The sequence below is a fragment of the Camelus bactrianus genome, chromosome 2 (assembly GCF_048773025.1).
Source record: "Camelus bactrianus isolate YW-2024 breed Bactrian camel chromosome 2, ASM4877302v1, whole genome shotgun sequence".
Classification (NCBI taxonomy): Eukaryota; Metazoa; Chordata; class Mammalia; order Artiodactyla; family Camelidae; genus Camelus; species Camelus bactrianus.
In genome coordinates, this window is record NC_133540.1 from 105,730,800 (window position 1) to 105,748,659 (window position 17,860).

Here is a 17,860-nt window from a genome sequence, read left to right on the forward strand (position 1 = left end):
CACATTCTTCTGTATTTAAGACCAAAAACACCGTTACCTGTTTCCATTTGGCAAACCAGGTTTCCCTAACAGCCAAGAGATTGTTCTCTTTATTTACCTTCGTTTAGGAAGATGAGAGCAAGAAGCCATTCTTCTTTGTGAGAGATTAGAACAGCTTTCCACAGAATGTTTTGGTTGTGTTTGGTCTTGTATGAAAAATACCGTCTAATGAGCAAGAGGTCTTTAATAGACTCTGACCTCCTACTAACTAACATGGAACCATGTGAAGAACACAGCCTGTTCTTTCTTACAGCGACTAATACTTTTATTGCTCCTGTCCTCATTCTTTCTGATTGTATATTGTGTCTACATTTCCTGCTGTGGCATCGGATTACAAGTTAATAGTGTCAGCATATAACCTTACTCTTTTTTGAGCAGGGCAACTAGATTGCTTCTTCACTGCGGTGATCTTCCATAGTTTTTGTTTTTCTTTGTTCTTAGCCTCTGCCTACTTCTTTTTAACTGCTTTTGATTTCCCCCTTCTGTGTGTGTGTGTGTGTGTGTGTGTGTGTGAGTGTTTGTGTTTAGAATCAGTTCCTTACCTCAGGGAGAGGAGTAAGTCAAGACAGGTAATTCAGGGAGCCTCAGTCTCCTGCCGAAAGTACTGCATGAAAGTCAAGGGTCCTTTAGAGAGACAACTCAATGGGAGAGATGGAATTTACACTAAATCCATGAATTATCACTTAGTCTCAGATTTTAAAACATATACACGCTTCAATTTTTTGTTCTGAAAGAATCTAAACTGTTTTTATTTTTTCTTCTCAAAATTTTCCACTCTTTTTCTCCAGAATCTTCAGCTGCTTGGAGCTACAGCCATTGAGGATAAATTACAAGATCAAGTGCCTGAAACCATAGAAACTCTAATGAAAGCCGACATCAAAATCTGGATCCTTACGGGAGACAAGCAGGAAACGGCCATTAACATTGGTAACTCATCCAACTTACACTTTAAATGGTGCTTTCTAACCTGTTGATATATTTTAGAAGATAGATTTGAAATATTTCAAGATTTGAAAGATGTGTTACTCTGAGATCTCCGTATTTGTGGTGTCATTGGGCTTCTCTGTCTACTTGTGGCCCCGATGGCCCTTTAAAGTTGCAGCGACTGTATTTGCAGCCAGACTTCAGCTCTTGCAGCCCATAATGACCTCCCTCACCTTTGTGTGTCTGCCTGCTCCCGCCTTCCATCCGTGATTGTCACAGGCAGATAACCTTTATGCAGTTGTCTGGGAAAGTCTGGAGACCTGGGTTATGGCAGGCTTGTACACTGACATTTGTTTATGTGAAAGGTTATTTCTGAGATAGGAAGTAAGATTTTTGCCAGTTTTCATCCATCCTACAGTTAATTCCAGTTTTGCAGAAAGAGGTGGTATGAGTCAACGTGGGCTGCCGTAACAGAGCACCACAGATTAGACGGCTTACATGACAGCAAGTAATTTTCTCACAGTCCTGGAGGCTGGAAGTTCAAATCAAGATGTCAGCAGATTGGTTTCTCCTGAGGCCACTCTTCCAAGCTTGCAGGTGGCCGCCTCTCTCTGTGTCCTCGCCTGGCCTTTCCTCTGTGAATACTCTCAGAGCATCCAGTGTCTCTTCCTCTTCTTAGAAGGACACTAGTCCTGCTGTATCAGGGCCACCCTTGGGACCGCCTTTAACTTTGGTGAACTCCTTAAAGGCCTTGTCTCTAAATCCTTTCATGTTGGGGGCGGGGCTTCAACACATGAATGAGGAAATAGGGACACAGTTCGGTCTATACCCGACGAGAAAGTTAATATTTGCTGTTGGAGGCCTGAAGTACCAATAATATGCTGGAAAAATACCACCTTTTTTCCCCCTCCAAGTTCAGTAATAATATGTTGCCTGAGCACCATGAATCCATTATCCAGAGGATAATGGATAATACTGATGATATGAATTACATACAAAACTCTCCCCAAATGGAAGAAACCATTTCAGGGGTATTCACAACATAAACCACATTTTTAGAAGGTCATTAAGTGTCATTTATCTAAAACACATTAAACTAATATTCCTTTTAGGAATGTAAGTAATCACAGTATTCTGTGGTAAATACTGTATTTATAAATACAGTATTTGTATTAAATAGTAAAATACTCTAAATTGATAGTAAATTGAGGAAAATTGATTTTTAAAAGAAAGCTAAGTAGTAGAAGTTTAAGTCTGCAGGCCACACAAGTTGTTAATTTGGATTATAAAAATCATCACTGGTGTTAGAGGCAACATGGAAGGAAGATGTACAGGATGAAGAATTGTTTAGATACAGGAGACCTGGGGACACAGATATGACCCAGCAGCATGACTGCAGGTGGAGGGAGAAGGTATGTGGGAAAGTAAACCACCCTCCAGGTAGGTCCAGACTTGTAGCCATGATGAAAGTTCCCATGAAAAGGACAGGATGGTGGTGGTTTCTGGCAATATGCAACTTTTAGATTCTTGGGCCATAATTGTTCCTAGAGGAGGGAAGGTGAATTCATTCATTCATTCAGCAAACTGATGGTGTGTATGGTGCCAGGTGTCAGTTAAAAACAAGGAACAAAACATATTGGAGTCTCTGCCCTCGTGGAGCTAAGATCCTAGTCAGGGAAACGGACGGTAAAAGTGAATGAGAAAAACACAGAGTATCTTCGATGGCAATAACAGCTCTAAAGAAAAAGAAAGCAGGCAAGGGGAAATAGGGCGTGGCACAGAGGGGTTCAGTTCTACAGCGGGAGGTCAGGAAGAACCACCTGAGAGGGGAGGGGTCCTTGTCCATCAGATGATTAGGGAAAGCTGTTTTCTGTCCTAGAGAAAAGAGCAGAAATGCACAGGGCGAGGGTGGGAGGAGAGATCAGCTGCGTAACAGAGCCCAGGTTGGATGGGGCCTCCCAGACCTGTGCAGACTCGGTGTTTACTCTAAGTGAGGTGGGAAACCACTGGATGGTATTGAACTAAGCAGAAGAAAAACTTGATCTGACTTTCCTGTTTAAAAAAAAAAAAAGCAAAAAAAACTGCATGTATGAATCTGGCTGCTAGACTGAGAGTGGACTCAAAGGGAAGCAAGTGTTGAAGCAGGAAGGCCAGAGGCTATTCTGTGAATCCAGGTGAGATGTGGTGGTGGCTTGGACCTGGTGGTAACAGTAGAAGAAAGAATTGGTTGGGTTCTGCATGTATTTTGAGGATAGAGCCAACAGGATTGATTGATTGATAGACTAAATGTTGGGTATGAGAGACAGAAAGGAATCAAGGGCAGCTTCAAAGTCTTTTAGCCTCAGCCACTGAAGGATGGAGTTGCCATTAACCAAAATGAGGAAGACTAGAGGAGGAGCGGGGTTTCTAGGGGGAGGGCAGGAGCCTGGTTTCAGATGTGTTACGTCTGAGATGCCTATTTTATACCTGAGTGTCTGTTGTTAAGTGGATGCTGGCATGTGAGTCTAGAGTTGAGGAAGGAGGTCCGAATAGGAGAGATGAGTACTAGAACGGTCAGCATTTCGATGGTATTTAAAAGCATGGGAAGGAATGAGATCACAAAGGGAGTGAGTGTAGATGGTATTGTTTTAAATGTGAGATGGGCCAGCGGGGTTGCCTGGTTTTCTACAGCCACGTTCAGCTCTAGGTGGACAGGTGCAGAGTAGGCAGAGTTGGTTTAATCAGCAAGTGGTTTTGCTCTTCAGCAAGTGCAGCAAAGCAGGAGAGGGCAGGAGAGAAGAGGTTGTCATAAAAGTCCAAGGGCAGGGAGATAGGGGTGGGATCGGTGGTCCAAGAGATGACCATACAACCGCCCTGCCCCCTTCTCCCAAAACCACCACTGGCCCGTCTTCTGCTCTTCATGTTGGTCATCAGGAGGGATATTCCATCCGCATTTATCAGTTTTCAGGACATTGAGAATCATTACCCATCTCTTTCCATACTGGTTTATCAAGACAGTCTTAGAAAGGCAGGTGAGGTCCTTGTATCTTATCCCTCTTACAACCAGCAAGAGCATTTCTTTTCTAAACTTCCTGCAAACCAGGAAAACAGCTGACTGCCATCACTCCTTAAAAAAAAAATAAATAAAATAAAATTTTAATTTTATCAAATAAAATGGGTAAAATTAAATAAAATTTAGACTTTTTAGTAATATCACTTTAACCTTTTCACCTCTTCTCTCTAGAGAAATTAATTATGTCAATTTACTCTGTTTGGACATAGGACATTCCTGCAAACTTTTGAGGAAGAACATGGGAATGATTGTTATAAATGAAGGCTCTCTTGATGTAAGTAAGATGATCTTTTACTAAAAAAATTTAAGATCTTTGATAACTTAATTATCTTATAGTATTTTATTTTATATTCAGATAGCCGTGGAGTATTTTTTTTTCCTGAAGTTAAAAATATCTTATTACTATTGTTCTGCTGGAACATAATCTGTACTATTTTGAACCCTTAATGTAAATAGATTTTAGCTTTGTATCTGTGACAGCTCAAAGAAATTGCTACATGATTTGCTTAATGTTGTGAAACAGAAAAGCTGCTTTACAAAAGCATTATGTCAGGAGGTTACTGAGTGACTGCAACTTATTTGTATCTACCTGAGCATTTTGTATAATAAGCATTTAATAACTGCATTAGCTTTCAGTGTTAATATTTTGCTTCTTTAAAAAAAAAATGTTTAAACTATTGAGTGACACCATGTAACCAATAGTAGAGTTGTTGTTGTTGTTGTTGTTTTAATGTCCTAACTTTTGGGCTGAAATATAAATTCCTAGGATGTCTTTTTTTCATGACTATGATCACATGATACTATATCTGGGAAAGGGGGAAAGGTTTGTTAGGAGTTAACCAAAAAAATGTAGATCAAATGACCTGCAAATATTCTAAAGGAAAGGTGACTATGTGTAATTTAAGGTGGAAGACAGAACCGGAGAGGTGATGATACAGCTGCTTGAAATAGTCATTGTGACGCCAAGAGCAGCCCAGAGAAAACCTGATAATTAGAGATGTTGGAGAAGCCGAGAGGCCAGCTCTGTGGAAGGCGTGATGCAGAGGCCAGTGTTCAGAAGTTGGATATAAGATGGGAATTAAGTGTGAGAAGTATTTGGCTTCTGATTTTCAAATTGGAATGATGATTTCTTCACTATTTGTCCTTAAAGCAATCCATGTGATATTCTTCCCTTTCTTGTGACATCTTTGAGCACCTTGTAGTCTGAAGAGTCATGTATGCTTTTGCAATCATGAGGGTTGTTTATATCTTTTATTGGAGAAGTGCTTTTTGTGAACCAAACTTTAATCCTAAAAACAAAAACAAACAAAAAAAAAAAGCCAGCCTTCCAAATGCTTAAAAATAATAAGGGAAGTAAAATGTATTCAAGTATCAGTACAAAATAGATATGTAAATAAGGTAGGTAGCATGCTATGAACGTATCGTGACGTTTAAGGAACTATATGCAACTGTGAAAATATCCTAAAGTTAAGGAACTATGCACAAAGTAAGTGGCATTTAGTTACATAGAGGTGAGTAAGGGAAACAGGCAGAAAGTTACTGCAAGTAAGTGCAAGGCATATTGGGGGCATGAAAGAGGAACATTAAAACTAAACACAAGGTTATAATTTTTAAGTGTGTTTTGTTTGGATGCATATAGGCACAGAATGTAAAATTTTAAAGTCACAAAAAGGGAACGCATAGGTGGTAAAAAGTGACTCTCCCGCCTCCTGTATACCCAAGCTACCAGTTTCCCTCTCTAGGGACAGCCACTGGTTCCAGTCTTGTGTGTGCATCCATAGATATTCTGCCATATCTGAGGGGTACGTGTGCATGTCTGTGGACACGTTCTTTGTTGTTAAACAGAAATTACAGCATGCTGTCCACACTGCTTTATACTGTACTGTGCTTTTCTGACTTACTATATCTTAGCCATTGTTTTGTAATGGTATATATGAAGCTACATAATTCATTTTAATGGTGGCACAGTATTTATAAGGCACCAGTAAAGAAATGACAGAGGGGGTTAACACTGGAAAGGTGACTCAGGTCAACTGTGGAGAAAGCTGGGTCAGGTTTAAGAATTTGCCTCCATAGGCCAGGGGAGCAAGAGGTGTGAAGCATAGAAGCCGTTGTCCATAGGCAAGTTGGAGGGGTGGGGAGGCATGGGGTGCAGGCACGGGACAAGGATAAGAGTTAGGATGGAGGAAATGGGGGCACCAGTGCCAGCGATGTGGTGTGACATTCAGGGAGACCGATCCCAGGGGTCCCTGGAGAAGGAGCCATCAGAGGGGGTTCCAGAGCTGGGTTCCAGTTGCTCACCATGTTGCAGAAACCTTAGCGTTGTGAGCATCTGCATAACCTCTGCAGCCCGTTAGGCCCTTGTCAGCGTCCTGGGTACAGGTGGTGCACGGGTGCCTGACACTCGAGGGAAATCAGAAGTGGGGCCAGTGACGCTGAGGCACAAGCACGGCAAGTCGCGCGTGATTTGACGTGGTATCCTTCCATCGGGATCCAGGCTTCCACCTCGTGTAGGCTGTGCTGGCATCGCTTCTTTTGTTTTCATCTGTTTCATCGTTTCTCTCCCACTCTTGGATAAACACATTTCTTGAAGTGTTTTAAGTATCAAGTGATGTAAATAGTAATGTATCAAGTAAAAAGAGAAAACCGAAATGCCGGGGATGTTCTATGTAGTGAATCATGTGTTGTTAAGACAGCAGCATTTATGTTTATTTTGAAGTTTCCAAGATGGTAACTCAGAAGCAATAAACACCTCAAGGATACTTGCTCTATTACCTGTTTCTACAGGTGCAAACACAGAGTCTCAAGGGAATAGTTTCAGTGCATGCAGGGACCCCGTCTGACTGTTGTGATTTGCCATTCTCTCTCACTCCCACATAGGTAGTACTCCGTAAATGCTTGAGGAGTGAGGCACTGAATAATTTTTAATTAAGAGTTTCCTTTAAAAAAAAAAAAGTTGTATGTAGGTTTAAATTTGGCAGTAGTCAATCACATCTGATGAAAAGCAAAGTGATTAGAAATGTCCTTAGCAATTCAGTCGCCGGTTGGGTGTGGAAGGTCACAGGCAGCGCCTGGGGCTGAATGCATTAACACTGATTCGTCCAGCTCCGGACTGCCACAGGTTGTCTCGCTGTCTGCAGAAGGTTTTCTCCCAGGGAGTTAAGTGGTGACTTTACAGCTCTGGCCACCTGGGGTCGGACCTGCTGTGGGGAACTCATTTGCTGCCCCACAGGGAAGGAAACATCACGTTGCATCATAGTTCCTTCAGATCTTGTGTCCTGCAACCCAAGCCTGAGATTTCAGGCAAATCATTAGAATGACTGTGGGTAAATCTTTTTTTTTTCATTGCCATGGAAAAGAGGAGCATCCTATGTGTTTACATTGTACTGATAATAATTAAAAATGGGATTACCCTTCCATCAGCACAGAGAGTCATTAACATTTAGGTAATAAACTTAGGTACATAATGTCTTAGGGAGTAATATAATAGGAAATAAATTGTGGGTGTGTAAATTATTGTCAAGTGACAATTTTAATGAATGTGTACTCAGATTACTTGTGTGATAGCATAGTGGTTAAGGGCACAGTTCGGCTCTACCTGGATGAGCAAACTGAAATGAGAAGACTTCTCTGAGCCACGTTTGCTGCCTGTAAAGTGAGGCTAATGTTCCCTCTTGACATTGGTATGGTTAGCCAGGGCATGGCATGTATAAAATGGAGATGTTGCGAGATTTTGTAGGAAAATGGTCTATGTAGAGGTTTCACTCTGCAATTGTAATTCAGAAATCCGACGGGCCTTTCTGCCTCCGGCTGTTCCCAACTTCTTTCATAGCGCGAGCAGCCTCCCCTGCCCACTGATGCCTGAGAGCAATGCAGGGTGTCCTCACCCAGTTACCTGCCCAGCCATTGCCAGGTGTGGACAGTGTCCACAAAGGAGTTTCTTAAAAAGCTTGATCATATTTTTTTTCATTTAGAAAGTAAGACTTTCTTGGATAAGCATCTTTAAGAATCATCTAGACCTGATCAAAATCTATTAGGTATTTGTAATAAGTAGATAATTTAGGTAACTTGTATAATTTTTTATCGTGCTACTTTGAACCTCTTTAATAGGGGTCCTAATTATGTTCTTGATATGAGACATTTCCTTAAGGGTCTGCAAAGGCAGGGATTTCAGATTCCTGGAGACTGAAGAATAGTTTGTACTTCTTCCCTAATGCTACAGCAGTGCCCAGGAAATACCTCAGAAACCCCTTCCACTGAATAACCTAAATCCAGATTCTTCCAGCATCTCTTTTATATCTTCAGTTGGCCATGCAATTATTTGTTCAAAATATGTCTGTTAAACTGCAAACATCTAAACCTGTGGGCTAAGAACTAGGGAACCTCTTGCGTGGCCTATCTTTAGCTCCCAGTGTCTAATTCACGTCTTTCACAATGCAGTAAAACAATTCTGGAAGGATTGGGTTTACGTTATACGAAGGAGTGTGATGGTTCTATTATTAAATCCTCCATAGTGTACCAACTCTGAGAATCTCTGGAAATACTTTCAGGTGACCCAGATTATTTTTTTTTAATAGATATGGTCTACCTTTATTCTAAAAAGGAAGAATAAAATTGAAGGCATGTTTCATTGAGGTAGCTTAGGATTTTACCACCCTCATCTGTCAAGTCTAGGGTGGGAGGGAGGAACCATAATTTCTTATGCTGTTAACTCTGTAGGTGCCAGAATGATCTTTCTCTAGTCTCACATGATACACTCTTCACCTTGGTCTCTCCTCGTGTTGCTTTTCTGTGGAGAGTTATGGGGTCTGTCCTAGGAGGTACGGCTGGATCTATGCTTTGTTCTTCTTGTTTTTCTCTCCTCTTTTCTAGTCTCTGGCTTCCCTAGGAAACAAAAGAGTGCAGAGAGGAAAACCATTGACTATTTTATTTATTTATTGAATCAGCAGGAATGATGGTTGAATATGTATGTGAGGAACTTAGAGAAATAAATTTTCCTCCACTCAATGTCAAAAGGCTTCCAGTGTTCCCAAGTTTAACTCCTGAGAAGCCATGCCCACCTCTCCCTCTGATCATCTGGGCACAGGTTTTTCAGTTTCTGTTTCTGTAAAGATTCCACTTTAGCCTGGTTAGGAGTCAGCCTCTGACGTATGGGAAGCAGAGGAGGGATCCCACAGGAGAATGCGGCTTTCTGACTGTCTGTGGGAGGGGAACCCTGCTGCCCCCGCAGGGTTCTGTGCGTTGCTGTTGTAGTCATGAGGAAAACACTAGCTTGGGTTTCTGACGTGCTTATTTTTTGTGCTCAGTACTGGACCAAGGATTTTACAGGAATAATCCCATTTTCACCGAAAAACATTAGTAGGCAGGTACTATCATGCCCAGTCTTGAAAGGTAACTTCAGCTTGAGCGCTAAGTGGCCCTGGAAGATGGACCCAAGTCATCGGATTCCAGAGTCTAAGCAATGAGATTTTTCTGGGCCTCCATTGCCAGCGACTCTTATAAATCTCTTATAAAGCAGGAGTAATAATAATACCCGTCTCTAGGATGCTGCTGTGAGGATTAAGCAAAACAATACCTTTTAAGTACAATGTCTGGCATGTAAGCACTTAAGATATATGGACCATTATCGTGGTCGTCATTATTATTTCTTTTATCGTTATAATTCCTGGTGGTAGGGGAGTTCCTCATTGCCAGCTGCTGTAAGAGGTGATTTTTTAAACAGCCGCCCTTCTCACTACTTAAATTTCTCTGCTTAATTGAGAATATGAACCTGAGCCAGCCAGGTCTGATCATGGATACCAGTGTTTTTCCCTCGCTCATATATTTTACAGAAAATGAATTGTTAACCACATTTGATATTAATAAGCATATGAATATACATTTTTCAACACCATGGTAAAAGAAACCTCTTTATGGGATTCCTCTTTTTTTTTTTTCTAGCTAAATTTGGTTTTCTAACACCATGGAAGCTTCAGATCTAACTTCCAGGCATTCATGACATAAATGGTGAAGTTGTCATCTGTACCCTTTTTAGCTCGACTTATATGTATTCTGCAGACAAACCTCACTGTTTGGGGATCCAGCCACTGTTGAATGGCCCCTGAAAGAAATCCAGAATAAGCAAGTTGTTGACTTGACTCCAGAAAAGGAGGGGGGAAAAAAGAATTGAGGCTACTTTGTCTTGATATGTCCCGTGAGTCTAATACAATGCATTGTGTATTGCTTTGAAAAATAAGTCAGGCAGATTTTAAACCGCACCGAGTTTTCCTCCACTGCCAGCTTTGGAACTTCAGTATTGTGAATTCTCTTTTACCATTAGCAAAGCTCCTTCAGTGTTTTTGGCCTGAAAATGTTTAAGATCTTAGTTTAACTTTAAAGGTGTTAATGTGTCCCTATCAAAAGCAAAGCTGTGTTGTTATAACATCCCATTTCAAGATGACTGTTCAGATACTGTTTGGCGCATGGCTTGCTCCAAGTAGCTCTCAGTGAAGGAAGCCAATTTTGTTACATTTGAGAGAAATGGGTTCATAAAAAAATGCAAACATTAACAAAAAATGAAAATAACATATAAACAAATAATCTGTTCTCTTTTCCTCTGATTTAAGATGGTGTCTGCCACAAGCCAAAGTATGTGGTTGAAAAAGTTCCATCAAACCTTTCGTTTGGTCTCATAAAAACTGAATGTGTCCCCTTTTCTTAAACAAAATTCAGTAATCTTGGCTTTTGTGCAGAAAGTGAAGTTGTTCACAAATTCATAGTGTTTATTTTGAGAAATTCTTCCTCCCTGGAAGCCTGAATATTCTGTATCTCTGTTTTTGGCTGAACATCTGAACTTTCCTAAGAACCCCTGTGAGACCTAGAATTACAGATAAAGGCTTTCTAACCAGCCTGCCCTGCTGCCATCTCCCCCCAGCTTGTTGGCATTTCTGAGGGGAGTAGGCCATGCCTGGGGACTTCTTTGTGCCTCTGATGAGTCGGCAGGACCATAAAACTGACAGTTTCTAGGAAACCTGTGTCCCCGATGTGTCTGCATGCCTTCACCCCTGCTCCTCCATGGACATGGTATTTATCTCAGTTACAGATGGAGACTCTGAGTTCACAGAGCATGTGGGGTGCTGAATTTTGGCCTAGGTCACTCTATGTCCAAAACTGTTTTCCTTTTTGTTTTTAAATAACCCTTTCTTCTCCAGGGGTGATGGGGACTCGATCACAGAAAAAAAGCACTCTAGGAGGCATCCCCCACATTTTCCAACTTGTCCCTACCTCCTTTCCCACTCACCACCAGGACACAGAGCAGCGGAAAGAGGAATGCTCTTCTAGCAAATGAAGGTGTTTGGGCATCTTGTATTTATGAAATTCACGGAAGACCCTAGATTTCATTTTACAGCAACAATAGTACATAGATTTATTTGAATAGATGTAGGAAATAATGAAAATTGTGTGCATTTGGGTTTTGCAGTGAGAAAACACAACAGATAATGATTCCTCTCTATTCCTGCCTTAATTAATTAATTCAAGTCATTGGGGAAATGGGCCCAACATTAGCTTTCTTTGTGGTTCTGGGTAGGAATTTCTCTCAGGCCCCAGATGTGACTTTCTCCAAACCGTTGATTTGGTAATTTGCTTACTTTCAAAAACCCAGTTGTATATTCTGAGCAGCCTCTTCCTGGCTGAATTGAAGGCAATAGACTGAATGTCTGCCCACCCAGCCCCTCCAGAATGCTTCCTTCTGCGTGTGAGTCACTGCCGCCACTGGAGAATATTTACTACCAGGCTCAAAGTAAGTGTTCAGGAGGCTTTCAGTGGTGGTTTCAAATAATTACTATGAGGGCTTTGGTAAAAGCCTTTATCCACAAAACTATTTAAATTATATAATTATATCCCCTACCTCACTCTTCCTTCCTTTCCTGGGGTTTGTTTCTCTTTGCTCCGCGCCCCCGATCCCAACACGAAAGATAGATGTGGACCCAGATTGGACACTTCTCTGCCTTCTCTCTAGGGAACGCAAAATGAGACTAGATGCCTCACAAGGAGTAATTTGCCTGATGGAACCTATCATAATCCCAAATCTCAAACCTCTATCCCAGGACCAAGAGCAATTTACCCAGCGCTGCAACTTCCTCTTCCGACCGTCTTCCATTTTGTAACCTTTGACCTTTTTCAGATGGCATGACCCTACTGGGAGATTGGACCATTTCCTCAATTACAGTGTTTTATATCTACTCCAGCCCTGGAAAGCCCATGTCTGTATAGCAGCCAGGCATGAACATTTTTTGTCAATTTCCCTCTCCGTTATATTTAGCAATATGTATTGATTAAATGCATTCGCTTGGCTGCCTTCCACGAAGCAGTTTTAGAAGACCTCTTTGACCATATGGTTTTAATGAGTTCACCTTCTGTCTGCCTTTACCCATTTTGGAAAAAATTACTTTATGTTGGTTTGGATCTACGTGAATTTGTTTTTAAATGTTATATTCTAATAGAGCCTGGGAGTTTAGAAACACCAAACTTTTTTGGTCAAAAACTGTCCAAGAGAGCCAGTGATCCTGACGCGAATGAATACTAAGTGGACCAACTGTATGTAAATATAGTTTCTCTTTACTCTCAGGCATACGTGCTTTACAACTTACTATCGCCTGCAGTAGCTACAGGAGTGGTTGATACATGTGTTGCACAGGGGCATGTGGAATGTCCAGTGTTCCACTGAATCAGTAACACGTTGTCAAAAAATAATACCCAATGGCTTATCTGCACGGCTTTTATGGGCGTCATAACTCACTCTTTAAGAACGTGCTAACACTGTTCATATTTGATATGGTCATAATGTGTTACTAACAGTGTCCTTGGAATGCTCTGTTAACTTGTAATTTTAGGGTGTGAACACTTGGAGGGTGTAAAAATAGAGAAAGAATGAAACATTTGGCCATAAATTTGTAAATATTTCATGTTTTAAATGATGATGAGGTGGGGCCACAAACCACCAAAACGGCTAAAAAAAAAAAAAGTGTAAGATTCTTACATATATCCTGTTATTTGACATTTTAAGTTAACTGATAGTAGATATTAAAACTAAGTAGGCAAACTAAGGTTTTTTCACCCCATAGTGTATTTATCTGCTTTTAATAATAATACCTAAGAAGTTACATTGATAGTGTTAAGTTTTCTTTATCATATTTTCAACATAGTATTTATGAATTGCTCATTTGCATATAATGCTATTTTATGTAACTCTGCATTTATATATATATAATTTTATATTCTTTATGGGAGCTTAAAGTCTAACAGATATTGATGTGGTCATCTGTGCAAAAAACATAGATACTAAAAGAGAAATGCGAAATCAGTTTGTGACTTTCGGGTTATTTTCTGCTCAAGAGTTGTATCAGGATGGAGATGGAAATTAAGAGATAAAGGAAAACAGTCCAGGTGAATTATAAATATTTGTCCTCCTACCATCTACCAAATAGCTCATAGGAGAGGAGATAATGCCATCTTCTCTGTAATTGGGGGAAGGCAGGTTTCCAGATACTTTTATGTAGAAGAAGTAGCAGCTAGGAGAGTTGAGTGTGAGCAGTCAAAGGGTAGACTGAAATAAATTTGCCATAGGAAGATTTCAAAAGGAAGCTGGAAGTCATCTCAGTAATATCCCACTTGGATTGCACCGTTGCTGTGCGGTGATTGGCAGGTTGCAGACCATTCTTCTTCATGTGTTGACACCTCTATGAGATCCAATGTTAGAGGAAGGAAACGAACTAGTTTTCTTGGATGTGACCTCTGAGCCATGCACCAGACAGGACACTTGAGTTAGCACATCTTGTCACCACAATAGCCCTACAAAAGAGATATTAACCCAATATAATGAATGAGAAGAATTTGAGTCAGAGAAGTGAAGTAACCTGCCTGGAGGCAAACGGCCACAAGTGGGAAAGCGGTGATTCAACCCAAGCCATTCTGATGCCGTGTTACCGCCTTCTAGAGCACATCAAATGAAAAAATAAATGAGGAGTTAAATTAGAATATATTTATATACTCCTGGTGAAAAAGTTTCTCAATAGACCATGAAATGAACTTACCTGTGACACCTTTTCATGTAACATGGCTTATAGCCCTTTCTAGAACACTGAGCCTTTCTAGAACATCTGATCCAAAAGTGTGTTTTGGAATTTTTGTTGGTAGTGAACCCTACCTACTCCTTACTTCTCATTTAGTTTTTTCCTGTCACATCACTAAGGAATTTTTTTTCAGAATCAAACACTTACTGTTTCCTTTCCAGGGAAAGTATAACTGTTTGATGAGCTTGTTTTCTACAACCCCCTGAAACTGGGGAAAACCCTGAGTTTTGAGCCATGGGCTATGTTTCAGTTTCTGGAACTTAAGTTCTTTACAGTGTGGCTTCATCATTTGGCTCCGCCATTTAGCTTCAAATCTAACAGTGCCCAGAAGCATCATGTGAGCCCTCATGGCCAGCTTTGACTTCCTAACGACAAAAGCACCACTTTTTCACTGTCGTACATTTGTTATACGATGCTGGCTGCCTCCTCGCCACTGATGGGTGACTTGTGCACGTCAGCTGATGAGTTTTAAAATTATTTTACAGGGACTCAACCTCCAACAAGTTGTCTTATTTCATAGGAGTCCCCATCTTTGTTCAACAAGTTTCCTACAGATGTTTGCCTATAATATAATGTTGCATTTTGCCCTTTTTGTGGAAAGTAAGTGAAAACAAACCCGTGGTGCTCATGCTAAAGTAAGAAGTACAGGCTTCATAAGCTTAAGTCCATTCTGACAAGGGTGAAAGTTGTGTCTTCCAAAAGTGACTCATCATTAACCCAAGTTGTATGCTTATTTCACTTCAGTGGTGGTGAACTCGTGAAGGAAAAGAACAAATCCAAGAACAATGCAGTGCATTGTTGAATAGTGTGTCCAAAAGTCAAAGTGTAATTCAGAACTTTGGTATCTTTTTTTTTTTCCCTTTCTGGGAATAGAATCCTCCTTATAAGTTTATCACTAGACCTGCACACCTTTAACAGATTCCCAGGAGTAAATACAAGTGCTGAGTGTTTATCTGTGTTCAGACCCAAGCACCAGCATATAGTGGGAACTAAATCAGTATGTATCTGTATTCTTTTTTCCTTTAACTTGTGCTGTTTGGCTTCGCCTTGCTGATGACACCCTCTGGGATATAGAGAGTGATCGCACATTTTCTTCTGTTGCTGTAAGTATCCGCAGCCCTGAAGCAGGGTGTGGAAGCCACAGCATTCAGGTGTTACATCTTAGACTCTCTGTGATCTTCACTTCATCTCCTCATCTCTGCTGGTTATGCCGGACTAGACTAGTTTTCTAGTCAAAGGCTAGAGGCTCTAATTTTCCTTTCCTTAGGGATATTTCCACATTCTCTACTAGGGTGTTCCCGGGATATGCTCCTAAGTAAGAATATCTGTCCTGTAAACCCATAAAAGGAATCAGGAAGAAAAACCAAAATCCAGAAGCCGAAAGGGACCGTTTATATGCAGGTGCTTTCCGCAGCATTGCGTGTGGGGCCATCAAAAACATAGTTCTTAGGTGGCCTAACATGTTCTTTGCACATCTGGCCTCTGGTTCTTTAGACTGTTCCAAGCAAAGTTTTTTGCCAAAATGAAAACGACAAGTTGCATGCTATGATACTTTCCAAACAAGTCAGGGCTTTCCACTTATTTCACTATAAAACTGTATCAGATTTCATTGTCTAGGGTGCCCTATATGATTTTTATCAAGGATTTCCTTGGCAAAGGTCATGTAAAAGTAATGAAAAAGATCATCATAAAGCTGCCAGTCTCTGATGTCTTAAAAATCATTGTTATTTTATCTTATTTTATTTTTTTGGAGGGTATATTGGGGCTCAGGACACCCACCCAAAAATGTGCCAGAGTGGCATATCGAATATTGTGAATTGAAGTTACTTAACAAGCAGCCAGTACAAGAGGAACATTCTTACCCTTCTTTGTCCCTAGAAAACAAGAAATAAATCTCCCATTTGAAAGCTACCCTCCTTGCATCAGGAGGTAGAGAGACATCCATCCTTATCATCAGAGATAGGGAATTCAGGGCCACAAGGGCTGTTTAAACAAACCTTGTTACTTCCTCACTAATTTACTACTCCAAGCTTAAACTTCTTTGTCTTGTCAATTCGTCACAAATTGATTGTTTCTTTATCTAAAAAGTATAAGAGCTGCCTGCGTTGGCCACTTCTTAGGTCCCATTTCTATGAGACCTCCATACACAGGAAGTAAGTATGTTGGTTTGTTTTCTTCCTCCTGTTAAACTGTCTTGTGCCAATTTAATTATTAGACCAGTCAAAAGAATTCCGGAAGGGAAGGGTGGGACGTTTCCCCCTCCCCAACAGGTATTCTATGGACATGTTATCTGTTTTGCCAGGCAGAACCCCAAAGGTTCAACTAGAACTTTATTAAGACCTTCCAGTCAGAGTCATCTTTGTGAGGAATTCTACTTGACCTAATTATCTGCCAAGCATCGTTCTTTCCTTTTATTTTTCTTTTCCAAGCGTGTTTCTTATAAACCAAATACCTATTGTTTCTTCTCCTCGGTCCACAGTTACATAACCTGGCTTGAGCAGTAAGTAGCTTGTCTAGGCATTGATTATGTTATATTCATCAGGCAATTTATGTTCTACGAGATAGAAGGAAGTGTTAGATCATAACCACCACTTTGTTCTCCATTTCCTCTATAAAATAAGCCCAATAAATAACATTGTATTTATTGCTCTAATTAAGAGTATCCAAGATGACACAGAAGTTTTACAGGCAGCAAAAAACAATCCTCAAAATGGTCCCACAAGAAAACCACTGTAACTTCTCACAAGGTATTCTCCGATCACTAATGATTTGGTTATTCTTTCATTACTAAGCTTGTGCTGATTTGATTTTCATCTCTTTATCAAGGGCCTCAGTCCCGAAGGGAAGTAGAGATATAAACAGATAAGCAATTATTCATCATGGTACACTGTGTGAGTATAAACAAGTATTTGGAGAATCTATAAGATGGGGGTATTTGCGTCATCTGGAGGACTGGGGAACAGTAGAGTCAAGGGGACATTTCTCAGTTTATTTGTTCATTGCTTTTAGTATGTAGTCTTAAAGGAAAAAATAGTGATAATGGGGGATACTAAAGATGCCAGGGAGAAGTGGGAGGGACAGAAGTGAGAAAAGAAGCCAGGTCTTCCTTCTGGTTTAAGATTAGGGAGGATTAGGTAAAGGGAAGTTTTGAGAGAGGAAAGTCGGTATGAATGTTCTCAGTAAATAGGTAGATGTTTGTTGCAGTGACAGGGGCCAAAGCTGGAGTCTCGAGCAGAAAAGAGAGGGTCTGAGTAGCCTCCGAGAGCAGTGGAATCGGCTCAGCGTGGGTACAAGCCTAGATCAGCATACTGGGCACCTGTGGATAAGAGAAGAGCTGGAGTAGAGCCTGTCCCCAGGGGGAGATGATTTTATTCCCTCATGTAGTGTCAGGACTAAGAGCGCAGGAGGACTGCTGGTTGTGGACTGAACTGTGACCTGGCACAGCAGGCAAGCGTGGTGGGAGAGCAGAGGGGCTCCTGATGAGCACGTGCGGGTGGTGGGGAGGGAGAGGAGAGCTGGACTCCAGCGCCCATGTGGGATGCAGGCTGCTGGAGGTGCCAGCAAATCCCACTTTCCCTGCAGCTCCGTCCCTTCCCTGGATCCCCGCCTGGCCAGGTGCCTGAGCCCTGCCTTTCCCCATGCCTCTGTCTCCCCAAACTGCCTTTACTTCTGACTGTCCCTGATGATGGCAACAGATACTCCTTTTCTCTTAGCCCACAAATCGGACTTTGTA

General features: G+C 41.1%; 1 protein-coding gene across 6 annotated transcripts in view; it reads left to right on the plus strand.

The window, feature by feature from the left end:
* Positions 1-17,860, plus strand: part of ATP8A1 (ATPase phospholipid transporting 8A1) — a 214,507-nt gene that overhangs the window by 124,297 nt on the left and 72,350 nt on the right. For all 6 annotated transcript variants that reach the window (XM_074348531.1, XM_074348524.1, XM_074348539.1 and 3 more), the window contains 2 exons: positions 828-966; positions 4,225-4,289. In XM_074348531.1, the coding sequence (XP_074204632.1) occupies positions 828-966; positions 4,225-4,289 (204 nt within the window). The remainder of the gene's footprint in view (positions 1-827; positions 967-4,224; positions 4,290-17,860) is intronic.